Source organism: Eublepharis macularius, chromosome 1, assembly GCF_028583425.1.
Source record: "Eublepharis macularius isolate TG4126 chromosome 1, MPM_Emac_v1.0, whole genome shotgun sequence".
Classification (NCBI taxonomy): Eukaryota; Metazoa; Chordata; class Lepidosauria; order Squamata; family Eublepharidae; genus Eublepharis; species Eublepharis macularius.
In genome coordinates this window covers 232,880,139-232,906,318 of record NC_072790.1, presented here as the reverse complement: position 1 = coordinate 232,906,318, position 26,180 = coordinate 232,880,139, and the positions used below count along the sequence as shown (strand labels likewise).

The window sequence follows — 26,180 nt, the reverse complement described above, 5'->3', positions numbered from 1 at the left end:
TTCTGCATGCAAATATCACATTCTGTACCAGCTGCAATCCCGCACAATTGCAGCACACCTATGCAGAAAATCCTCTGCCTCATTTCCAGCATCACCAGTTAAGGATCTTGGTTCACAGGCATTGGGGAAGACCCCTCTCTGCTTGAGACCCCAGAGAGCCTCTGCCACTCAAAGGAGACCATACGGAGTTAGACGGGCCAATGGTCCGACTTAGTATAAGGTAGGTTCATATCTTTAGAATAGCTGCATTCATGTTTTATAAAAGACATTTCCAGTCCCGGTGTGCGGGTGATACTTACAGAGCAATCCTATGGAGAGTTACTCCAGTCTAAGCCCATTGACTTCAATTGACTTAGACTGGAGTAACTCTGCATAGGATTGCACTGTTAGTGTATTCTGATAAAGGTCTGAATAGGCAGCAGAGTTAATTTATGTTAAACAAGCAAAGCAATACATCTCCCATGTCAGTAGGCTGCAGATAATGTTTTTTTAAAAAAAACACAGATTATGGCTCATGCAATTTCCATCTCCAACAAGCAGATGTCCCGCCAGCCTACCCATCCAATACACACCGGTTCACCTTAACGGTTAGCAGATAAATTTTATTAAGTTACAGTGTCTCCGGGCAATAAAGGGGCTGGAATGTAAACACAAGCTGGGAGCCGGAGCTTCCCTAGGGTAAGCAAGGCCTGTGCTGGGCGTATGCTATTAGAAGTGCAAATGCCGAGGGGAGGGGGGTTTGAGCAACCAGGACCTCTCAAGAACTAGAGCAAACACTTCTCTGGCGGATCTCTGTGCCTGGTGAAGGGGCCTTTCCTTCTGAAGATAGCAGGTTTGAAGGATCGCTCTCCTGGGAAGGGACTGGGAAGTTGGCCTCTGTGAGCAGCGAAGAATTGTCCACGGTCTCAAACTCTGTCTCTGCAGGAAAGTAAAAGAAATATTTTCTATATAGTACTTTTTGAAACAGTTAAGATTCTGGCAGGCTTGGAACAGCCCTCTGCTTATCAGCACTTGTTTGGAGGAGGGGGAAGAATTAACACATTACTTTTCACCTTACAGCACCATTCAGTTTTATTTTATTTATTATTGTAATTTCACAAGCGCACTATAAAGAAGTCGGCAATGGCGGCAAAGAGAAAAGCAGGAAATAATTATCATGGGAGAGGACAGGGAAGGTGTCCAATTGATTCAGGACACCATGATAAAATAGGAGATAATTAAACCAGAACAGAAAAAAGGAGGAAAATTTGAAGGGATTTTAGCCCCTCAATAGCATTTTTTCTGGTGTGGACAGTCAATTTGGTGCTGCCATTGTATTTTGTGTTAAAAGAAATCTCCACAAATTGTATTGTCTAATCTGTTTTCAGACAATGGGGAAAAACCTGGAATGCAATGAGATGGCAACAACGTAACCTGGCTCTCTTAAAACTGAGCAAATGAATCAATGTCAGCAATTTCTAGGCTAAATGGCTAGCATGGATGCAATTCGCTTACAGTTTTGGTTTTATCTGATTTATACTCTGCCCTTCAGGACAGCTTAACGCCCACTCAGAGCGGTTTACAAAGTGTGTTGTTATTATCCTCACAACAATCACCCTGTGAGGCGGGTGGGGCTGAGAGAGCTCTGGAAGAACTGTGATGGCCCAAGGTCACCCAGTTGGCTTCAAGCAGAAGAGTGGGGAATCAAACCTGGTTCTCCAGATTAGAGTCCTACTGCTCTTAACCACTACACCAAACTGGATCTCTCTCGAAAGAGGTCCTTGACAGTTACAAGATTTCAAGGCAGATGCGGGGGAACCTCAGTTTGCTAGAGCCCCTGGAGAGGTGTTGCTAGTCAGAAAATATTGAGCCATCTGGACCAATAATTAGGTATAAAGCAGCTCTGTATGTATGTATGCAGTAGGGTACGAGTAAAGCATATAGAGAAAACACAGTGTACGGTACTGATTACAGAAGCTTTTATTTATTTACTTAATTTATAGCTGGCCTTTCTCACCAAGATTCAAGATGGATATTTCTGTGTGTCTGGCTTGAACTGAGTTCGAGAAAAAGCTGGGATGAGGGAATCGGAACGGACCGAGAATTAAAATGATCTTTCTGACTGTTTTATGAAATGCCCTTGCCTTTGGAAAGCAGGCAGGTAACCATTACAGAAAGAGGGCCGTTTTTGTGGTGTCGTCTCGTGTTTTGAACTTCCTCCGCAGGGAGATCTGCCATGGCACCATCATTTCCTCCCGGCCTGTGCATTTAATCATCATGACCTCCTGAAGTTTTATGACCTCTGGATTGCTGCAGGAAGTGGCGTTGCTAATTTTGCTTTCTCAGTTTCAAAAGATTTTCATTTCACTAAAGCTACCCTGAGGAATTTTTTAAAAAATTCTATTTAAGTGGAAAGGCAGTGCTGTAGAAAACGCTTGGGCTTAGACTATATACTGGCTGCCCAAGGGGGGTTGTGAGCTTTTATATAAAAAGAATGCTATATTATCTCCCCCATAACTCAAAACACCATATTTTATCAGCTGAAAAGACGGTTCAGGACTGGGAGGCAACAAAGCAACAGCTTTCCAGCCCTTGGTGGGGCTCCCTGTTCTCCCAGACATCAGGATGGGGAGCCCTTCTTTGACCTGCCGTTGGGGCTCTTCTTGGAATCTCTGTTCTTTCAATTTGCATATGTTGTGGTAGGTATTGTATTCCCAGCCTCTGGACTCTATGCTCCTCCTGGTTAGCACCAACCCGCACATGTCTATGGGTTACCAGGATTTGTTTAAGTCACAGGCAACTTCAGTCTAACGCTCAGCATAACAATAAAGCAGCCATCGCTTCCACTTAACACTTCAGTTTAGCTTCTAATGGGAGGAATTGTGAGCAAAACGAGCGAAGGAAAAGCCGTATTACCAGCCTGTGATTCGAAACAGCTGGCTTGCTTGGCCTTCAGTGTGCAGGGAATAGCTGAGACAGCGAGAAAACAGAAAGCAGTAAACAGAGCCGGCCAGTTAAGACCAGTAAGATAAGCAAGTAGAAAAATTCCAACAGGAGCTGAAAAGCAGATGAAAAAAGAGGGTGGGCATTGCTTCAGGAGGAAGATGGGCTTTGCCTCAGAAAAGCAAGGTATAAAAGATCCTCCCCGCCATTTTTGAGTGGGCTCAGAACTTTTGCTACCTATACTTTGCACCCCTTTATTCCTGAAATAAAACTTCTGTCCTTTTTGAAGTTCTCTGGACTGGTGTAGCTATTTGGGCAAACCACACTAGGTCAAACAAACTTGCTATTTTTGCAACAGCAGGGTACAGTTTTTTTTTTAAAGTAAAGAATTTATCACCATGACAAAACAGAAAGCTGTACGTTGTCCGTTCTAGACCAAAAAAAAAAAATCTATAAATTAACTCAGCAAAGCACAGCTCATTACACAGCAATGAGCCAGTAATCTATGATGTATTTAAGTTTCACATTCTTGTTGGGAGATTGCTTTGTATTACCTCTCTTTTGGAGATATCATCAAATCAGTCCAAATGTGCACTTTGCAATATTACCCTGTTGTTTTGCTGGGTGTTCATTAGTGAATATACACAGAAATAAAATGAAAGGGTGTAATTAAGTTTAATTTGTATTAATAGATCAGCCCTCTCATGTTTAGTATCAAGTCTTGGGACATTTTGTTTTTACATTTTGCTGGGATAATGCAAAGCCAACCATTCATCTGGCGATGTCCGAATCCCTCAATTTTTCAGAGAGAAAGAGACCCTGAAAGTGACAGCACTCCAAACTCCATCCATCTGCCCTGTCCACTTGTGCCAGGCCGCAATTCCCCTGGCTCAAGATGGATTTTTTAGTCACCATCATCCTTTTGTTTGGGGGCCAGTGTGGTCAGCATCCAACTAGAATCTAGGAGACCCTGTTTTGAATTCTCATTCTGCCACTGAAGCTTGCTAAACCACCTTGGGACAGTCACACATGCTAGCCTAACCCATCTCACAAGGTTGTTGTGAGGATAATACAGAGGAGAGGAGAACAATGCAAGTCACTCATTGGGTAGAAAGGTGGGGTATAAAATAATTAAATGATCCTGAACCAACTATGATAACTTTTTAGGGTTCCTAAAAGGGCCAACTGTAGCCTAAGTAAGATGTCCATTATAAAGACTCGTGTCTGAAGAAGGGAGCTCGGACTCTCAAAAGTTTACACTCTGAAAATCTTGTTGGTCTCTAAGGTGCTACTGGACTCAAATCCTGCCATTATGAAGACGTAAAAGCTTTTGTACTTGAGCAAGCATGAATTACGAGGGAACTACTGATTCTCCATTTGCTTGAAGATGTACTTGGAATTTCGGCAGCCCCACTTAGCAAGGAAAAGCTGGCTACAGCTCCGGAGGGCATTGCATTCTCTACATACAGGCATGGACCTATGGAAGTCTATGGTGGCAGCTCTTACGCAGGGATCACAAGGAGGCTGCCGTCCTTTAATACCCCCCCCCCCCTTACCTAGGCTCGTTTCTGATCCAGAATCAAGTTCTCCAACGTTGCTCTTCTTGGCTTGCATCTCAGCAGCTGCGTGAAATCAAGAGAAATCCAAAGTCAGGACAGGGAGACCAACCCTGGGTAAGCGTGTGCATAAAGTTCTGTCGGCTCTACTTTTTAACCCCCCCCCCCCGCCCCCCCAACTCAAGGCTATATTTGGAGATCCAAGCAGGAGTACTAAAGGGAGTTGCATATACAACATTCAACTTGCCATCCCTCCCCCAGCCAGGAAGTTTCTAGGCCTTGCGCTTAAGAAAGCATGTCAGTAATTGTCTCCTGCAACCGCAAAGAGGCTGGTATGACCCAGTGGTGGGGGCAGCTTCAGAGGCCTTGCTCCTCCCACACTGGCTAACCAAATGAGAATGAATTAAGTTAACTAGCAACAAAACTGTAGGATTATGCAAAGTAAGGATGCAAAAGCGATACCCATTCTGCACCAAGAAAACCCTGAATTCTGCATAATTGATGCAGGTGGAGCCAAATTTGAGTTTTCTGTTCTAGTACCCAGTGGAGTATACAATCCTGGATGTAATAGGCAGAGGTGCAATGAGATCAAGTGGGATGGAAGAGTGTGCCCGACTTTGACCAGCGAGATGCCCTGTTCAACTCCCCCAACCAGTTTGGTGTAGTTGTTAAGAGCAGCAGGACTCTAATCTGGAGAACTGGGTTTGACTCCCTGCTCCTCCACTTGAAGCCAGCTGGGTGTCCTTGGGCTAGTCACAGCTCTCTCAGAGCTCTCTCAGCCCCACCCACCTCACAGGATGATTGTTGTGAGGATAATAACACACTTTGTAAACTGTTCTGAGTGGGCGTTAAGTTGTCCTGAAGGCAGTATATAAACCGAGTGTTATTATTATTATGAAGCTTATACATGCCAGTCACTCAATACAACCTACTTCACAGATGTGTGGGGGTAAATTAGAGAAGGAGGGAACAACTTCATTGCCCTCAACTCCTTGGAAGAAGGGCAGGATAAAAATATCAGCATTAAGAAAGGTTGGAATATATTCTTATGAGGAAAGCATAAACTCTGATTTTTAAAGCTTGAAAAGCAGTCATAGTTCCACTCGCCCACCACAGGGCTCTTAATAGTCTCCAAGCTAAGGGATCAATCAGGACCACTCCTCCTCCACACTAGCACTAATAATAATAATACAGATAGATGATTATAGATTTATATACCGCCCTTTAGGACAACTTAACGCCCACTCAGAGCAGTTTACAAAATATGTTATTATTATCCCCATAAAAATCACCTGTGAGGTTGGTGGAGCTGAGAGCGCTCTGAGAGAGCTGTGACTGACCCATGGTCACCCAGCTGGCTTCAAGGGGAGGAGTGGGGGATCAAACCAAGTTCTCCAGATTAGAGTTCCGCCGCTCTTAACCACTACACCAAACTGGCAACAGTGCAGCATCAGCGTTTCCAGATCATTAAGGGGTGGGTGGCCATCGCGGTGGGTTGCGGTGGTGTCCGAGTTATCCCGAGACTGCACTAGATGTAGTGGGGCCGTCATATTTAAGGAAGGGGGTGAAGAAGTAGCTCTACCTCCCCAGTGTGGCATGTTCTGTGTTAAAAGTAGACCTCCACCCACAACTGGGTGTCCTCTGGTGTGTCAAGTCCTGGCCCAAGTTAGGAAATTATTTCTTGATGGAATCCATTGGCACCAGAGAGGCCATTGGCAGAGTACCCACCCAGAGGGTCAGATCTTCCCAGGGTGAACTCTCGCTCCTGATGCCAGTCTGCTTTCAAGTCCCTCCCCTACCTACTTCCATGGGTTTAAAAAAAAAAATCCACACAGCCGATGCCACTTGCTGAGCAGTATTCTCACCCACAGACACCCAAGCGTCTTAGCAGCATCCAGGCAGGCCCTTTGGAAACCGCAGAATGTCGGACAAGAAGGGCTTTCAGTTTGATCCCATTGCCAAGTTATTTCCTTAAGGGGTCCAAGTTCCACTGAAGCCCATACCTGCTTCAGACAGCTCTGTGCCTTCAGCAGCCCCCACATCTTCGGGTTGTGTCGGGGGAACCTCCTCTGCTTCCTCAGCACCTGCAGAACCAGTGGGAGGAGCATGAACTGGTATACACACCATGCATCTCAGATTTCAGCTTAAGTCCGCTAGGTTCACACCTCAAAACCAGAGCATGGTTTGTGCTGACCGTAACACACAGCCCTTCTTCACACAAAACACAACCAACTTATACAACTTCTAAATCACAATCAACTTATGCTGTGACATGCCCTGAGCCTGCTAGTGGGGAGGACGGGCTAAATGCCTAATAAAGTAGATAAATAATAAATCAATACAAGTTGCAGCCACAAGACACAGCAGTGGCCTGGAGTTTAAATGGAGGAGGAGACATGCATCCATGGCTATTAGCCATGTTGGCTCTGGGAAAGCTGCACTGTGAGAAACAGTGCAAAATAGTGTACTGTGACTGTTGAGCCCTGGGTTCAAATCCACAGCTCAGTCATGCTCTCTCAGCTTGACCTACCCCACAAGGCTGCCTCTATGCTGCCCGGGGGAACTTGGAGAAAGGGTGTTTTAAAAAGGCAATAGACAGAGGTCAAAGGCTTAATGAAGGTCTGGGGTAGGTCTGTTGTCTCCGTTCCCTGCTTGGGGACTTTTCAGAGGCATGAGCCTTTGGCATGGGCCAAAAGGGATCACGATTCAAAGCTTGCGATCCTGAGGGAGCTGCCCCATAAGATCCAGGACCAGTGTTGGAGTCAGTCTGCACATTTTTTTTGTAAACCACTTCTGAGTCACCAGCAGAATATAAAAACCTAGATAATTTGGCTGGGCAACAGAATGCTGGACTAGATGGACCTTTAATCTGATCCAGTGAGACTCTTATGCTCTTCGCCATGATGTGGGTCAGAAGCTCAAAGCAAAGAGAAAACCGTGGTTTAAGTGCTGCGAGACTGTTTTCAAACTGTGGGTGCAAGCAGCCACTGAAGGCAAGAGGGCAGCCCCAACTCGAGTTTGTCAAGTCAGAAGCCACACTAAAATCCAAGTTGACAGCAAACTAAAATAACCTGTAAAATGTTATGACTGCAAAATGCATATATTTAATATCGGATTAGAGGTATGGTGGGGAGGGAATGGAGCTCACGGACAGGGCCTCCAGTTATTTACAGTCCTCCAAGTTGGTAGCAGTAGGCCAAATAGTCTACTCTTGGGCTATAGAGAACTGTTATTAAGCAACTTAATCAATCCAATTTAAATAGCACTATTTAGTAAAGAGGGGACAGAGGGAGGGGAGAGGGGAAGGGGGTTACTTTAGCAAGGTTTATAAGGGTTACAATAATGAGTATATATTATCATTGTTGGTTCTTCTATTAATATCTGTAATCGATGGGTAAAAGGTTTGACTTCATAATAATACTTATTTAATCATTATTATATACAGGGCTTTTTTTCAGGGGGAACGTGGGGGAACGGAGTTCCGGAACCTCTTGAAAATGGTCACATGGCTGGTGGCCCTGCCCCCTGCTCTCCAGACAGAGGGAGTTTAGATTGCCCTCCGCACCGAGGGCAATCTAAACTCCCCTCTGTCTGGAGAGCAGGGGGCGAGGCCACCAGCCATGTGACCATTTTCTCTGATGGCAACCCACTGAGTTCCACCTCTTCTTTTCCCAGAAAAAAAGCCCTGATTATATATATTGAAAAAATCTTCCTTAAACAGTATTTTTATTAATAATCTAATTGTTATCAAAGTAGTTCAACCGTCTATGTTTATGCTATAAATCCTCTATAATAAGGTTAAGATTTAAGTTATCATTTCGTATATCAACCTTTAATTGAAATCCAAGTTGCAATACTCATTTGTAAGAAAATTCATGGTTATAAGGGCATGTAAATTATTAATATGTAACAGATTTCTTAGTTATCAATGTTTAATGACTTTCTCTCAATATTGTACCTATTAATGTGCACAATTAAATAAAAACTTTTTTTTAAAAAGTCAGAAACCACACCAAAGCAAACTTAGCACCCACAACAGGAGCAAGCTCAGTTACAATTCTGGTTAGCCGGACAATTACACCAAGTCCCAATTTAGGTTACTTGAACACTCTTTAGAGTAATGTCTGAACTGAACGACAGCATTTTGGATGGACAAGAGCTGACATGTTCACGGCCACGGGTAAATTGAGAGAACACAGGGGTGCCACACAAGGAGCAGGTGATGGCCGGACTACCACCTGCTTTGTACACACACCCTTCCAAAAATGCACTTGACTCACCGCCCCTGCTTACAGACTTCCCCACCCTCTTGAAAACTACTCCCCTTCCAGCATTACCTGCTTTGGGGATCACAACCCGCCTGCGTACGTCTTCTCGCGGCTGTGTGCCAGATCCTTCTTGGCCAGACACCTGTAGGAGGGCACAGTAGACCAGCAATGAGCACCCTGGTCCAAATTCCATCATCATCCAGCCACACAAACACACACACAAACACACACGTCCCAACTGAAATTTCTTGCTTAAATTCAATTACGCAAATATTCAATTTGTATTATTCGAATTGGAACGTTATAATTTCCCCTGGTGTTAAAATATTCTGGCAAGGGCTTGGAAGGAATGCAGATTTTTTTTTTTTAATCAAGAGGAGGAAAGTAGTAGTGTTGGAGGGGCACAGTGATGCTGCAGTGGCACAGCACTAGTAGAAGAGAGACACTGTGGTGTCGGGGTTACAGTGCTGGACTGGGTCTGGGGTGATCCACGGCCGAACTCCCACTCCACCGTGAAGCTCACTCGGGCCATTCACTGTCTCAACCTAACCTTACCCCACTAGGAGGCCATGACTGCTGCTCTGACCAAATTGGAGGAAGGACGGGATAAAAATGTGGCAGATAAGAGCAGGGTACACCGAAGCCCTCCCTCAGTGCCCTCTTTGCACTTTCAGCAGACACCATTTCAGACTTTCTGGTTCAGTTGTGATGACTGAAATCGCAGGAGGTCACAGTCCCTGTCTATACTGCCTTGGTCAGGCCGCACCTGAAGCACCATGTGCAATTCTAGAGGCCTCACTTCAAAAAGGATGTGGACAAAATCGAGAGGGTGCAGAAGAGAGTGACGGGAATGATCAGGGGCTGGAGACTGAGCCTTATGAGGAAAGGCTGAGGGCCTTGGGAATGTTTAGTTTGGAGAAGAGGAGATTGAGGGGGACATGATTGCTCTCTTTAAATATTTGAAAGGCTGCCATTTGGAGGAGGGCAAGGAGCTGGTCCAGTTGGCAGCAGAGGACAGGACCCGAAGCAATGGGCTTAAATTACATGCAAAAAGGTGCTGGCTGGATATTAAGAAAAAAAATTTCACGGTCATAGTAGTTCAAAGGTAGAATCAGCTGCCTAGGGAGGTGGTGGGCTCCCCTTCACTGGCAGTTTTCAAGAAGATATAGTAACAATGAGGGAAAGTGGTCCCAAATACACACTGAACAAAGGAGGAAATTCCTAAGAGACCACTAATACAATAATGAAGATTGTCTCAGTATAGATAAATACAATTTATAGGTCAAACCAAGTGCAGCAATATTTTGGTCAAAACGTATGTAACAATATAATATCCTTCTACTACAATTGAGCAATGGTTTGTTCATATCACAACCAGAGCCTGTGGAGAAATCACATTACTAATCAATTATCACAATGTCCCTTTCAGGTAAGTATCAATCATGTTGATTTCAATAATTGTCTCTTTGATATGTTTTTCTGTTTTTAGGCAGGATTTCCACTGATATCCAACGATGGGTGAGTATGCTCCAGGAGGAAAAATTCCCAAATCTCCTGGGCAGTTGGCAAAGGGTGCGCCAGCTCTTTAGACAGCCCGTTTCGCAGTTGCTTTTTCAAGTCAAGAATTCTACTGCTCCATTCTTCCTGGTCTTTTTATGTGAGGCAATGGTGGCTCTCTATGCCATTTTCTCTATGCCATGGCATAGAGAATCACCATTGCCTCACATAAAAAGACCCATACTCACCCATCGTTGGATATCAGCGGAAATCCTGCCTAAAAACAGAAAAACACATCAAAGAGACAATTATTGAAATCAACAGATGACTGATACTTACCTGAAAGGGACATTGTGATAATTGATTAGTAATGTGATTTCTCCACAGGCTCTGGTTGTGATATGAACAAACCATTGCTCAATTGTAGTAGAAGGATATTATATTATTACATATGTTTTGACCAAAATATTGCTACACTTGGTTTGACCTATAAATTGTATTTATCTATACTGAGACAATCTTCATTATTGTATTAGTGGTCTCTTAGGAATTTCCTCCTTTGTTCAGTAAGTTTTCAAGAAGAGGCTAGATGAATATTGGTCAGGGATGCTTTAGACTCATCCTGCATTGGGCAGGGGGTTGGACTAGGAGGTCTGTATGGCCCCTTCCAACTCTGTGATTCTGTGACGGACACTCGACTCTATTCCTTTCCTGTTCCCAGCATCAAACAAGAGCATGGATGATATGAACCGTTGCCTGGAGATGACCAAGGGACAACCCCTTCAAGATCCATCCAGACAAGGAATTTCTGGTTGAAGGAACATGAAATGGGGATTGACACATCAGTCTGTTCTGAGTACAACCCTGCTCTCCAGATTAGTCCTGCCGCTCCTAACCACTACACCAAACTGGCTCTTGGTCCCAAGCTGATGGTTAGAGAGTTGTGGTGGTGGCTGTTGCTCTGGGGAACAAGTATTCACTCCCCAGTTTTGAGTGTTTTGCTCTTGCTTTTCCACTCAGGGCAGCTTGTGGATACAACTGTCCTTGCCACAGATCAGCAGAAGACAGCACATGGAAGGCAGCAGCAGGCATTGTGGGTGCCTGCCACCACCTCCCAGAACTGTGCTGCTGCCACTGGCTCCAAGATAAGCTGAAGTGCATATCTACAGCCCTTCTTGGATCTAGTGGGCTGGCAGGGGAGGATGCGTTCGGCCCTTATCTGAGTCCAGGATGGGCTGTAGAAGGCCTCTGCAGTCTGATGGGGCAACACAGGAGGCGGCGGTGTAGGGTGACAAGGTGCACTGAGCCAGCCCTAGGCTGTAACCTTTTCTGGGAAGGTCCACTTGAATACTGTAATCCATGCTTTGATCACGGTCAGTTTAGATCGCTGCCATCTACTTTGTGTGGGGTTACCTTTAAAAGACTGTTCCAAAACATCAGCTAGTTCAGATTCCAGCAGAAGGGCTGCTGTCCATCGCATATCATGGAGAACGACTTGTCAGTTTGGGAAGCGTTAATTCAGTAGACAATTTACCTCAGGGTACAACCCCAGTGTTAGGGCTTTAAAGAGGATGACCAAATATGAGTTTGCTTGTCAGTTAAGATCTTCCTGCTCGGCATGCACCCAATTTCACAGGCTGGGTGGGCAAGAACTCCAGAGGCCTTCTCAGTAGGGGTGCCCTGAACTCTCTCCCCACAGAAATTCACCTGGCAGAGAGTTCACAAGCTTTTATGTACCAGGTGTTTTTATTCTCCCAGTCCTCTACCATTTCCACTTCTTGGTGATTATTAAAACATTTGATCAACAGTTTCATGTTTTGTCTGATACTGTTGGACCATTTTATTGTATTTCTCCACACAGCCTCTTGAGGCAGGGCCTCTGACAGTGGCACCTTGACTTTAGGCCTTCCTCTCTTCAAGTGTTCACCTGACTCTAAGGTTATGTTGTATTAGACACCAGGAAAGACTCCTCCTGCCAAGGTTTGTGGTAAAGTGGTGGTGGGGGGGGCTCTTTGGGGTCTATTTCCCCTCTCTTGTTTTGATAGGGAGTTTGTACTGCTCTTATTGTTGGGGATGTTAAATCTTTTTAGACTGACAGAGGAGTGTTCCCTGCTGTTTTTTGTTACTTCGTTGCTTCACTGCTTCTTTTTATACTGTAATTCACTTGGAAGCCGTAAACTGAGAGTCCTCCTGGGCTATGATTTTTTTTAAAAAAACACAGCTAGAAGCTAGCCTTTTCTTACAACCACAAAATTCCTAAAATGGATACTGTGAGTCCAAAAGTTCCATGCGGCACAGAACTTTCAATAAAAAGGAAGCGCTGAGGCTTTTTACGAGCAGTAGTTCACCACCAACTTCTTCCCCATCGTGCCCTGGGAAAGTCTCATCTCCCACCTGTACAGAAAGTGAGTCTCGGGGCCACACAGTGCCCCAGATCCACTGCAGATAGCTGAAGAGGACGAGGACGCTGAGGAAGACAAAGTTGCTGGTCACACCCAAGATGGCGGAGGTGACCGGGAAATTGTAGAGCAGGTACCTGCGAGAGATGGACCAGAAGGGAAGCAGGGTTACAGTTATGCATTGGTACAGTCCCTTATGTTGTGCTTTTGTAAGTTATTTTATCATCATCCCTTTATTTCCAGGAACTCTCTACTATGGCTCCAAAAAATATCGGGCTGTCTGGGAGAAAGAAAGCATATCTATTAGTAGAACAGCTCCATAGGCTTCAACTTGATATTCTCAAATCTCTCACAAGCGTTTTCTTCTTACTGTAGAGCTCCAGGAAGTGCTTCCAAACACATTACACTCTGTTCAAGGATACATGTGAACAGTGGGATGGACAAGAGGCTGTACTGCTCCTGAGCAGTAAGACAGCCACTAAGCTGTTTCATCTGTGAGGCTACGAGAGGGCTGCCCCTGCATTCAGTCACCTTTTGTATGGGGTGGGAGGGGAGCCATGGAATGGAGGAGGGAAACGCAGCCGTAATTTAGGCCTGCCTCAGGGACAGTGCAATCAGTTTTGTGTATAATTCTGCCTGGTGTTGTGGCAGAGTGGTTTAACTATCTCTGGGAGAGGACAGAGTTGTGAGGACTGTCTCTGATGATGAGCAGACTTTGTACTTTTTAGTCTGACTCTTGAGAAAGAGGAGGCTGGTGTGCGTGGAACCCTGTGTGAGAGAGAGGATCTAACCTAGTGGCGAGTCAGCGAAAGCCTGTCTGTACTTGAAAGCATTAAAATCTTAAACTGAAGCCGTAACTAGCTTATGTACCTCTGCTAGGGTTCCCAGGTCCCTATACCCTCCAAGAGGAAGGGGGGGGGGGAGGCCGGGACTTCCCTATGGAAGTTTCTATGCGTGCACGCACATTCCCAGGGAGGCGTGACATCACTTCTGGGAAGTGACATCACTCCGGCCATGAGAGTGCTCCTGCACTTTGCACAGGGCTAATTCTAGCCCATTTGGGGCCAAAATTAGTCCCAGTGATGCATGGGAGCATGCTCGTGGCTGGCGCAACAACATCACTTCAAGAAGTTGCATTGTCATCCCCTGCCGGAAGTGCACCCGGTGCATACTTTCCCGGGTTACCTGACAATGGCGTGCGATTGCTGGGGAGTTTGCCATAATCAGCGATCAGCGGGCAACCAGTCAAACACCTGGGAGATTGCCCACCAATGGTGGGCAAGTGGTAAGCTCAGCCATGTGTCTCCTTTGAATGTTGGGATACCTGGGCTGCTGATCTGTTCTTTAAAGAACAACCTGTACATAAATAGACCTTTGTTATCTTTATAAATATCCTGCTTCATTGATCTGAGTTCTTCTTACTCTCCACAAATCTTACCTCACAGCAGAGTACCCAAAGCCCCATCAGAACATTTAGCAACTGAGGGGTAAAGTGTTTATTTCAAAACAACTCCCCAAATTATAGGAGGCTATGTGGATTTCCTCATTTGGAAGAAAGGCCCGTCCCAACTGCCTCACACCCCCCCACCTCAGCTCTCTCCACTCCCTCTTAAATCCTCCACCAGTGTAACAGGAAGGAAAAGTGAGCTTGCTGCTGTCCCAATCACCTTGAGGGCCTTTCTGTAGTAATTTTGTTTGTTTTGTAAGCTATCTTAGGCCCCAATGTTGATGGAGAACTTGTGAAACCGCCTTCTACAAGGTGAGACCACTGGCCCAGCTGGCAAAGTATTGCCACCTCTGATTGGCAGAGAAAAGTCTTTCCTGACAGGTGCTACCTGACATCATTCAACTGGAGATGCCACAGACTGAATGTGGGACACTTTGCGGCCAAGGAGATACTCTGCCACTGAGCCACAATCCATCTCGCCAAAGCTCACCTTACTGTATACAGGAGGAAAGTAAAGAACACCACAACAACAAAAGATAGAATGTTGATGCAGATAGTTTGGCATGAAACTCAGTTTGTAACTAAAAATACTCAAATCTCTAGCCCTCACGGTATTGAAGATGTACTTTCAGGTATATAGGTACTGCCTATCAGAAGTGAGAACGTGGGAAGGCAGGATTTCCACACCCCGCGCAACTACTTGTTCTTCACTAAGGCCAGCACAAACCACTATATAATACCCCAAACTAAAACAAAAAAAAGGAGAATTATGCCTTGACACATTATGCCCATCTGCTCAGTTGGCCTGATTTATACTGGATGGAATTTGGATTGCCTAGGCATGGAGTTTTCCCAACCTTAGCTATATTTTTATTTGTTTATATTAAAGGGTGTTATATTTAAGGAGGCCTTACACACCAAGGCCCCAAACCTCTGTTCATAACAGGGGCCCCTTAGGAAGCATCTCAAGAGGTTCTCTCCCAACACCAGTCAAGACTGAAGATACCCTGCTACCACCTCCTGGAGTATTTCACTCTGGCTGCTCAGTCCTTACCGCAAGCCAGTGAAGTGAGCATGAATTCGCAGCTGGGCCCCATAAATATGAATCCTTTTGGTTTGGATCTCAATTACTGCACCAATTGTCGGAGAATACTAGAAGGAAGGAAGGAGATGTAAAATCAGTAAGCCATTCCTTGCAAAAAGAGCAGCTTGAAAAGTGCTTTCTCCTAGGCCATGTCTCCTTCCTGTTCCGGGCCTTATCCAACCCTAAGATTGCTTGCAGAAATTGGATAAAAACCTACCATGTTTTTTTTTTCATGGCATGATCTCCTGACTAATTCTGCTAAAATTCAGTATTGTGATAATGTTTGGGGGAACACTTATCTAGATGACTGGTTCTAGCAAGAGTAACAGCCTTGAGGAAAGCCCTATGAAGACAACGTGTCGTCGTCCCCCACCCTCACCTCCCATGTGTCCTCTAGGGCAGCAGCACATATTCCTTTCCCCCTCACATCAGTTACTTTGAGCAATGAGAAAAAGCAGTACAGAAATATAATGAATCAATAACACGTCACACCAAGAGGGGAGAAACCAGCTGCCTCTGGCAACTACTTGCACCAGACTCAGAAGAAAGGCGGCAAAGGCCTAAGAGGAGCATTCAGTTTCCGCATTGACTGGCCGGATCCCTGTAGTGGAAACTCACCAGAAAGTCAAGGGAACATTAGCTACTTCCCATTTGCTTTCACACGCTGCAAGACGGTGGGGCGGAGTGGGGAGATCAGCACTGGAAGTGACTAAACAGGAGTCAAGATCTGGGGATAGTTTCAGGTAGGTAGTCGTGCTGGTCTGCAGCAGAACAGCAGGATTTAAATTCAGTGGCACCTTAGACACCAACAAGATTTTCAGGGTGCAAGTTTTTGAGAATCAGAGATCCCTTCTTCAGATATTTATTGAGCTTTGACTCTCGAAAGCTTATACCCTGAAAATCTTGGTGTTTAAGGTGCTATGGGCTGCAGTATTTGGGGAGTTTCAGACCCCAAGAACCAGGGGATGGAACCCCCGCTGCCCCTCACCGAGTCCTCCATGTAGTCTGAAAACAGCTCGACCTCCACAGTTTGCTTCTGCTCTGAAAAACCCGACAAGAAGAGGCCGGCAAAAGTTACGGTGTCCAAAATCTGAAGCAGGCTTGAACGGTAGTGCAGCATTGCCTAGGCAAGAAAATAAATACTTTTACTGATATTTGCTTTGGTTTTTTATCACTTTAGGACTTCTTTTAAAAAAACCAAGTTGGGTAAGAGTACAACTAAACCACACATAAATAGACCCACCAAACTCAGGCACTTGGCTGCCATTGTGAGCAACACTTATATCGTTGGGATGCTTTCACTTCCCCCAGTTAAAAATTATCTACTCTTTTTTGATTACAGACGCTTTGAGTTGGCTGGCTTGCATAATGGTTAGGATAGCCAGCAGCAACTCTGCTTTGCGTGATGCAGGGCCTTTTTGATAGTGGCACCTCAACCCCACAGTTGTTTGTTTGGCACCAAGCCTATATAAGTGTTCGGCACCTGGTGAAAACTGCTCCTTGTTTCCTCCAGGCTTCTGGTGGAGTGTTTCTGTCATTTATTCACCTTGCTTTTTGTTTTGTTTTCATTTGACAAAACGCAGGTAGTTCTTTTGTGCTGACTTTACTAGTGACTTTAACACAATGCAAGATTTGTTGTTAAAAGATCTTAAATCTTTTTAGGCTGCTGTGTTTTGTGCTGATTTTTATTACATTGTTAAGCCACTTTATTGGTTGTTTATATGCTGTAAGCCACCTCTGAAGCTACGGATGAAGAGAACCACAGGCTACAAATCTTTTCCATCAATGTATTTACATATGTATTTAAACAAATTTATAAGCCACTCTTTCTCCTGCACAACTGGCTCAATTTGGCATCATGGAGGATAAATTCATCAATAGCTATAACGGCTAAATGAAACCTTCCTATTTAGAGGCAGCCTAGCTGTGAATACCAATTGCTAGGAGCGGGCACAACAACAGCACAAGGAAGCCTGGGTCTCTATACCAGCCTGATCGGCCCGCCAAAGGGCATCTGATTGGCTACTGTGAAAAACAGGATGCTGGACTAGATGGACTTCTGGCCCGATTCAGCTGGGCTCTTCTTACACCATACCTATGGTACCATAATCTGAAGACTTCATAGAAGCCATATTACATTTTAATAAAAAATATATATATTTATATACAAGCATTTCTAAAGGAAAGCCATATTGATTTAGGGAATGAGACATGACTAAAATTCCTGAAACATGTTTTGGAGGTCCACTGAGTTGTAAACATTGAGACCTGTATAAAAATGCTCACCTCTTTATTAATTGACTATAACAGGAGGGCTGCAACAAGTTACTCAGGGAGGAGGCTGGCAAGTTAGCAATCCCACCCTACCCACCAAAATCTCACACTTGAAGACTGGATAAGACCTCAAGGGCTTGAGCGGGTCAAGTGGAACCTTCAACAAGACAGGCCCAGAAAAACATTTCTCTATTACCAACTCTACCCCCAACCCATGGAAAAACTAGAAACTTTGGGGAGCAGCAAAAAACTCTTAAGTGGTTTTTATAGACACGGTTTGACTCAAGATTGTGGAGTGTGAAGATTTTTGCACAATGTAAATCTACAACATTAGATGACGGTAATTCTTATGTATACTGTAGGCATATATAACATTTTTCAAGCATTTAACCTGTTTAGGAAGACTAACTTCATCTAAATTATATGATAATTTGTATGATATTACACTATTGAATAATTCAAAATTTCCAGTTTGTAAAGTTTAACATCCGAATACACTGCATAACCTTTTATGACTATGAACCAGTTTATCCAAATAACCATTTCTTTAGAAAATCCAGATTCTGAGGGGGTTTTTTTTGACTACTCAAATGGCAAAAGCTGATGCCAAGGTAGCCGAGGATGCAGCAGTTTGCAGATCTCTTTTAGTATCGGATGTTTTTGTAATTTTGCCTGGAGAATGTTACAGCATGCCAAATAGTGTCATTTTTATGCTAACCAGTTCAACAACAATGCATCTTATATTGTTTGGAGCAATAATTTTAGGTTTGATCAGACAGCAAGTATTGCATATATCTCAGTTCGTACCTCTTCAAAAAAGGAGACTTTTCTACCACAGCTTCAAAATTTCCAGAAAGTTTACATTTCTGTTTTTAATTCACTCTCAGCCTCCGATGCTTCCTTCAACAGACTCCATTCTCAGAGTAATATATATATATATATATATATATATATATATATATATATATATATATATATATATATATATATAAAAAAATAAAAGAAACCATACTGGCTGAGTGCAGTCTGGGGGGACCCATGAGCCTGCATGCTGCCTCCTCCACCAGAAGTTATTAAGGAAGGATGTCCACAGCAAACTAATTTGTTGTTGCATCTGAACCAGGGAACCCTGCAATTTGGGTTTGCCAGGAAAGCACAAACCAAACAGTGCCTGAGATCCCATGAACCACCAGAGGAAAGCTCTAACTGTCCAGGATCTTCGCCGTCCTCCTCTCTAGAGCTGTTTCTGATCCCAGGAAAGTTTATTCTCAGGGTCGAGGAACTTAAGCATACTAATAGCTGCCATAGATCAGGTGACTATATTGGGGAGGATGGAGGGAACAAGATCACTCTTTTTTTGCCTCTTGTATGAACAGAGATGCACTCACGGACAGCCCTGGCGCCAGGGTTTCTGGCGCTGGAGGCCACCCTCGGCCCCGGACTGCGTGATGACATCATCTCGTGATGACGGCATCATGCAGTGCCACCGGTGGGTGGCTGGGGAGGAGCGAGGAGGCCGCCTGCGCGCTGCCCCGGCCACCTGTCGTTCCTGGCCCGTGTCTGCCAGGCAGCGGCGCGGGGCTGGGCCAGAGCGAAGAGGCCGCCCGCGTGCCGCACGCTGCCCCGGCTGCCTGTTGTTCCTGGCCTGTGTCTGCCAGGCAGGCGGCAGTGTGGGGCTAGCTGGCAGCAGCACAGGACGCGTGCCTCTGCCCCTGGCCCCCCCTCTGGCCCCGCGGCACCCGCCTCATGGCCTCAACGGTGGCGCCAGCCCTGCTCACGGAACAGAAGGAAACAAATGATTTTGTCCCCTTCTCCCTGCCCACTGCAGCCATCCAATTGGTGCAACTATTAGTACAACCAAGTTCCTTGACAATGGAAATAACTTTCTCAAAACTGGAAATAGCTCAAAGGGGTGGGAGGTTAAGATCCTACAATCCTTGCCCTTGAAAGTTTCAGTCCACTTACTTGGATAGCATAATCCCTAGTCCCCTGCTCCATCTGAAAGAACAAAATGCAAATTCTGGCCTTACACCTATGAGAACATTAGGCCTCCCAGCTACATTACTATCTACTCTGTCTGGGAACAGCTGTTCTGCAGTTTAGAAAGAGAAAGGCCCTTCCCAAAATGGCAGGGACTGAATTTGTGACTTTTTGGATGCAAATCCTGTGCTCTATCACTCAGCCACTGGTCCCAACTAGCTCATTAGTTGGCTGTGCAGGAGGAGAGGAGAGACAGAACCTGTGATGTAAGACACTGCACAACAAAAGAATTATTTCACGGAGTTTAGTGCAGGAATGATGCACAAAAAAGTATGAATATTTGGAACGTTACATGGTAACATCAGCAAGGCTAAGACTGGGGAGAAAGCTGGAAACAGAAATCCCTGTCCACAACAGATACCTGACTCTGGAAATGCTGGTCTTGTTATGTTAGTGGACAAGAAAAACAGCCTGTGAACATATGCGAGGAAGGAAGGAGTTGTTATGAACTGCATTTATTCAAAACTGAACAGCTGTTCATGTTATTGTGGAATAGGATTAAACCAGATGAATACATCAAATTAGAAATTTTAAGATGCATAAATGTCATAGTCTTATATGGGTAATATGTTGACTATTTGCTTATATTTTACTTATTATCCTAGCTTGATATGATTTATCTCATCGATGCCTTTTATATTTTGTTTTATATTTTTTAAAGAAAGGAGAAGAGGTACTGACTTAAAAATCTCTCCAGGCCCCTCTACATCCTAGCCAGCCACAATTTCCCATTCTTTCTGAACCATGTCACTAATGTCTGTAGAACTATCAACTAGAGAGGAAGTGCTTAAGTATCTTTAAATATGATTGTTTACTTACATGTCTGCCTGCAACCTTGGGAGAATATCCCGTGCTCTGGGAATTAAGCGGAGAACAGCAATTATGCTTAGCTTGCGCTCTTTTTTTTTAAAAAAATTAAAAATTATAATACGCTACTGGAAGAGAACATCCCCACTAGATGTGAACTGAATTAAGGGTATTGAGCAAACTGGCAGCAAAAGTAATATTTGTTCTGCAATGAAAATGGGAATTCTTATGAAAAAAAGGGGGGAAATTTCTCATTTATATTTGTATAATCACCCATAAGTAGAACAGATGCAAGCTTCAAAAAAGTACCAGAAAAAAGTGGATATATGTTAAAGCACTCAGAATGGCTAACGTGTTTGAGGAACACACATACTCTATTAATGCAAGGCCAGCCCTGCTCGATCAGGCCACCTATTCCAAACGCCTGTTTCTCACTTGACTAATCGCTGGTTTTTATAATTGTTCATCCCAGAAGGGAAAAGGTGTAACCTAACAGCAGCTTCACTCAGCACTACCACTTATGCAAATCTGGGATTCCACACAAGATGCAAAGCAGACTTAAAAATTCCCCCACCCTGCCTTTTTAAATATCAAAGTGATGAAGAGGTCCAGAGAACTTCAAAGTCCACATACTATTTTGCATTATTTTGGTTGGTCTTAATAAAATATAGTGTGCAGCTTATGTTTTTTATAGCAGCCAACCAGATATCCCTCAAAACATCTACAAATGGCTCAACAAAGGCCAATGCTTCCCCGTTTGCCTCAGAAGCGGGCATCCAGAAATACACGGCCTCTGAACACAGAGGCTTAATTTACATATCATGGGCTGATTCCGCACAGGTTGGATAATGCACTTTCAATGCACTTGATCAATAGTTTGAGGTGGATTTTTTGTTCCGCACACAAAAAAATCTGTTCCAAATGATCTATAAAGAGGATTGGAAGTGCATTATCCACCGTGTGCAGAATCAGGCTGAGGGTCTGGATCCAGTGGAAAGTTCCGCAGATGGAAGGGATTTCTGTCAGTGGAATGGGACTTCCTCTCCTCCCTGTTTCACTGCAGCATGAATTGCAGAGAGTGGGCAGAGAGTGGACAGGAGGATAGTCAGTGAAAATCATCCCCCCCTTCTGTTAGTAGAAGTCTGTCACTGGAACCAAGTCCTTGGACTAACCCTCCACAAAAACACAGAAAAAAACAACCCTCCCACATCATTAAAGAGACAAGAAATGGCCAGCCAATGAGGAAAAGAGATGGCTGTAATGTTTTTAGCATGTATGAAAATACAGATATTTGTAGTGTGTCAGACATAAGACAAAGCAGACAAAAAGCCAAAGGAAGCCACGCCACAAACCAGCGATGTAAAGACAGCAAAGCACAGCAGCAATTCCACAAAAAATGCCTAGTGCATTATGATCGCATGAAGTTGCCTCAAACCAAGCCAGACATATCAAGATTGGTAGTGCCTACTCTGACTGGCTATAGCTCTCTGGGGTCTCAGGCAGAAGTTCTGGGAACTGAACTTGGGACTAACCAGATGCTCTACCACTGAGCTAGTCTCTCCCCTAATTTAGCTATATGAACATCATCTTTTAAGACACAGCAATGGAGTGCTTTAATTAACAAATGTTCACTTTTTTCCCCCCACAGCATCTTTCTGAAGCTGACCTATTTTGGTTTGCAAATTAGTACTGCTGTTCTCCCACAAACACACTGATCGTTGTTATAGGAATTTGACCCTCTTCCTCAAGCAGATTTATTACCAAAAAAATAAGTTTTACTTTTGCTTCTACTGTTGGCCAGACTCGCAGAATAAAGAAATTGGTCCTTTTTTTGGTTAATGTTTTACCTACTATGAGACTTTGGTCCTAGATGAATTTCAACTTATTTTGATAAAAATTGTTAGTTAATATATCTTTAGTAATATAAAGGTATTTTAAAAATTGCAGTAATTTATTTTTTAACAAAAAAAGAGCTATATCCCCTATTCTCTAATTCCTAGGGGCTATCTGCAGCTTCGTAGAACTATTAATATTTAGCCAGATTCTGAGAGGTCCTGAAACGATGATCAGTATAACAGAGTGCCTCACAACGCACAAATAACCCAGGATGTTTACTGGGGGAGGGGGGCTTGGGAAGAAACAGAAGGCAGAAGTTTTATTTAAGAACTGCATATTAATCAGACCAAGGGCCCAGCATTTTGTTTTCAGCAACAACCAACCAGATGCCTTTAAGAAGCTAACAGAAGCCGGACAGAGAACCATCCTCTTGTGTCTCCTACACAAAGGTACACTGCCTCTAAAAATGGAGGTTCTGTTTTGCCGTTGTGGCTAACCCTTGCTAATAAGCTTATACCCAGCATGACTTAAACAGGTAACTTTTTATGTCTTGTGGTCACAAGTAGGTCATTGTAGGGAGTAACATTCCCTTTGTTTGTCGTCAGTGAGGTTCTGAGAAATTAATCGTGTTCAAGTTTCCAGGCCAGGAGTTATGATTTTTAACTTCACAAGACCCACAGTCCCTCTCTTTCTACAAGGCCTGCTGTCTCTCTGTTCACATGCTCCACAACATGTGGGACCATGTACCTGAGCTAAGTCCAACTGCAAAATTAAACTGCGTTTATGGGGGCAGCTACAGAACTAGGAAGGCATCATTCCAGATAACGTCACCATTTGCCAGATTTTATCTAAAGCATACACCCCTTTCATAAGAAGAGGAAGAACCAGGTATACTTGTTCCCAGAAGGTGGAGTGCCTACAGAAGACAACAGAGAAGTTCCTAAAAGAGTCAGAAATGGGTATCACTGCAGCGATTCCTCGCCCACCCACTCCCATCCCTGGCAACATACGGCTCTGGCTGAGGAGGAGATGACGCGGCCGCCTTTGGTGTAGCAGGATATGACCACCATGAACATCCCCAGGTTCTGGTTGACAGGAGACTCCGGCAGCTCCAGCTCCACAGAGATGCGATACGGCTGGCCATACATGAGGACCTGCAGGCACAGAACATGTTAGTGGGAAGACTCCTCTTGCAGAGCAATTCGGGGAACACGTTTAATTTGATAAAGAAATGATGCCTGATCAAGGAAAGCCAACCTCTGTACTCTGCTGACAGTGATCCCCAAAGCAGCATTCATGGATGCCAGGACGGTCTGCCCCTTGTTTCATCCCCCAAGCAGACACAAGGCTTCCACCTCCATTGCGTAAGAGATGCTGAGAGTGCCCATTCAGAAATATTTGCCCTTTTCATAAGAGAACAGTTTGCGATCTCCTAAATAATCCTCCCAGAAACCATTTTGTGACTGCACTACCCTTCCCCAGAATTCCAAAAGTGCCCACAGGCTCAAAGTTGGGGAATCCTGGCCTATCAGATCATCCAGTTCATCTTCCCACTTCAAAAACAGACGCTATCCCACAAGGACTGGTAACAGAGGCATGCCTGAGCAGAGTAAACTTGACACAGACTTGGCAAGGAAGAGCCTTAGCAAAGTCCGAGGCCTCTCCAACTAGGCCACTAAGAACCAACATCAGGACTTGAGGGAGGACAGACTGGGGAAGTGTTTTGTGGTCCAACACACTGTATAGACTTCACTGCATGGCTGCCGAGTACCAGTCTAGCACAGTGACTAAGAATACGAGGAAAGATTCTGCTTCAAATCTTGCCTTGAACGGCAACTCTCTTGGGTGGCTTTCAAACAAGCCTCTCTCTGCCTGCCATCAGTCCATCTATAATATGGGAATAACCACACTGCCCCGCTTTACGGGGCTATGGTAAGAATAGTGCACCTGGATTTATATTCCCCCTCCCCCTCCCCCCCTCTCTCTTAACTATGCTGACAAGAAGAATCAGGATAAAGTTGTCATTGAAAACCAGGGGAGAAGAGACCCACCCTCACACAGAAGCTAAACACCCAGCACATTTCTAAACAGGTATTTTGTGGGCCCTCTGAAGCAAAAAAAACAAAAGCTAGTGAAACATCTGGGGACCCCCCCCCAAGCGAGGTCCTGCTACAACAGCCAACTCTATTAAGTTGTGCATTATCTCCATTGTTTATTCTTGCAGACTTCAAACCCATTAGAGATGAAATCATTTATAAAATATTATAAAAAAATATTTGATGAAGCTTGTGAACTTCTATCCCAGGAGTTCCCAATGTGTCCGTGGCACTCACCAAGTGTTTTTAGAAAATGTGTGGTGCTTCGGATTGGGCCAGTGGAGATGATTGGCTGTGCATTAAAACAACATTGGTTTGAGGGCACCTATCGCTCCAGCATTGGTTTTATTCTCTCTCACTGCTCTTTCCCAGTGTGTTTTTTAAAATTACTCATCTGCACTTGGGTTTCCTTTCTGTCTGGCTCCACCTCTCATGGCAGCCATTTTGTGGTTGGCTCCTCCTCCCATGGTGGCCATGTTGTGGTTGCACTTGGGGTCAGAATTCCCATAGGCTCAAAAAGACTGGGGATCCTGTTCTATCCTCTTGTCTCATGTCAGGCCTAGAAAATGTATACAAACCTGTCTAGTAGGGCTTAGAGAACACAGGAGTTTTGAGTTTCTGTAGAAGCACAGGTGATCTATTCTTTGTTGTAACCCAAAAATGTTATTATATTAATGATATTGTTTGGTAAGCCTCATTATTCCATAGATTCCATATACACTATTATCCTGGCTAGTGGTGCTGAAGTTGATGACTGAGAAATACGAACATTTACTTGAACTTAAAAGAAATGAGATAGTACTCTCATTGTTTGAACTGAAGCATTACTTTAAACAGACTTGGTAAACACTAATGGCCCAAGATCCTAACAATCACAATTTCTGAGAAGTCTGTTTCTAGCAAGATGATATAAACTTTCATGATTTCCAATTTTGTGATGGCAGTGGAAATAAGTCTATAACAAATACCTAAGGAGAGCCAGTTTGGTGTAGTGGTTAAGAGCAGCAGGACTCTAATCTGGAGAACCGGGTTTGATTCCCCTCTCCTCCTCTTGAAACCAGCTGGGTGACCTTGGGTCAGTCACAGCTCTCTTAGAGCTCTCTCAGCCCCACCCACCTCACAGGGTGTTTTGTTGTGGGGATAATAATGACATACTTTGTAAACCACTCTGAGTGGGTATTAAATTGTCCTGAAGGGTGGTATATACATCGAATTTTGTTATTGTTATTATTCTTCAAGTTTAATCTTGGAAAAAGAAAAAAAACTTCCAAGTTCATCCACCTCCTCTCAAATCCCCATCTACCTTTTTGTAAGAAAGCTACCACTGGGCTCTAAGCTATGCCAGAAGCCCCTTTCCAACAGGATTACAATAGTAAAGTATGCTTTGAATACTCAGCTCTGCAAATATATTGCTGCATTCTTTAAAAAAGAATGTAGAATTTTTTGCTCATATAGAAGTTCAAAATTTGCATGAAGATAAAGCACATTAAAACGCATACTTTTAATGCTAGTTTGGGGGAGGAGATGCCTTTTGGGTGCTTCTAATCACTGCCTCTTCAGCAGTTTGATCTTAGATTCTGGTTCTGGGATAACCATCCAAAAGGATCCTATAGCAGTAGCTATTAAGAGCGAGCCTCCTCCCGAAAGACTTGCTGGCCATCAGAGTAGATGATACTGAAATCCATGGCACAAAGACCTGAAGTGCTCATCATGCATTCATAGAAACTGCAGTTACACCCACACGAAATCCTCGGTTCCAGGGGTTTTTTTCAGCTGGAATGCGGTGGAACGGAGTTCCGGAACCTCTTGAACATGGTCACATGGCTGGTGGCCCCACCCCCTGACCTCTAGACAGAGGGGAGTTTAGACTGGAGATCAGGGGGCGGGGCCACCAACCATGTGACCATTTTCTCCAAGGGCAACCCACTGAGTTCCACCACCTCTTTTCCCAGAA

At 44.3% G+C, this 26,180-nt stretch overlaps 1 protein-coding gene across 2 annotated transcripts in view; it reads right to left on the bottom strand.

Moving 5' to 3' along the window:
- Positions 1-581: 581 nt before the first annotated feature.
- BSCL2 (BSCL2 lipid droplet biogenesis associated, seipin) overlaps positions 582-26,180 on the bottom strand; it is a 29,243-nt gene continuing 3,644 nt past the window's right edge. Inside the window, exons 4-12 of one of the 2 annotated variants that reach the window (XM_054992769.1) lie at positions 23,141-23,284; positions 20,307-20,342; positions 16,162-16,296; positions 15,144-15,241; positions 12,638-12,779; positions 8,816-8,888; positions 6,482-6,562; positions 4,479-4,544; positions 582-918 (exon numbers count right to left, since the gene is read on the bottom strand). In XM_054992769.1, the coding sequence (XP_054848744.1) occupies positions 758-918; positions 4,479-4,544; positions 6,482-6,562; positions 8,816-8,888; positions 12,638-12,779; positions 15,144-15,241; positions 16,162-16,296; positions 20,307-20,342; positions 23,141-23,284 (936 nt within the window). In that variant the 3' untranslated portion in view covers positions 582-757. The remainder of the gene's footprint in view (positions 919-4,478; positions 4,545-6,481; positions 6,563-8,815; positions 8,889-12,637; positions 12,780-15,143; positions 15,242-16,161; positions 16,297-20,306; positions 20,343-23,140; positions 23,285-26,180) is intronic. The other variant, XM_054992777.1, reaches the window with a different exon arrangement.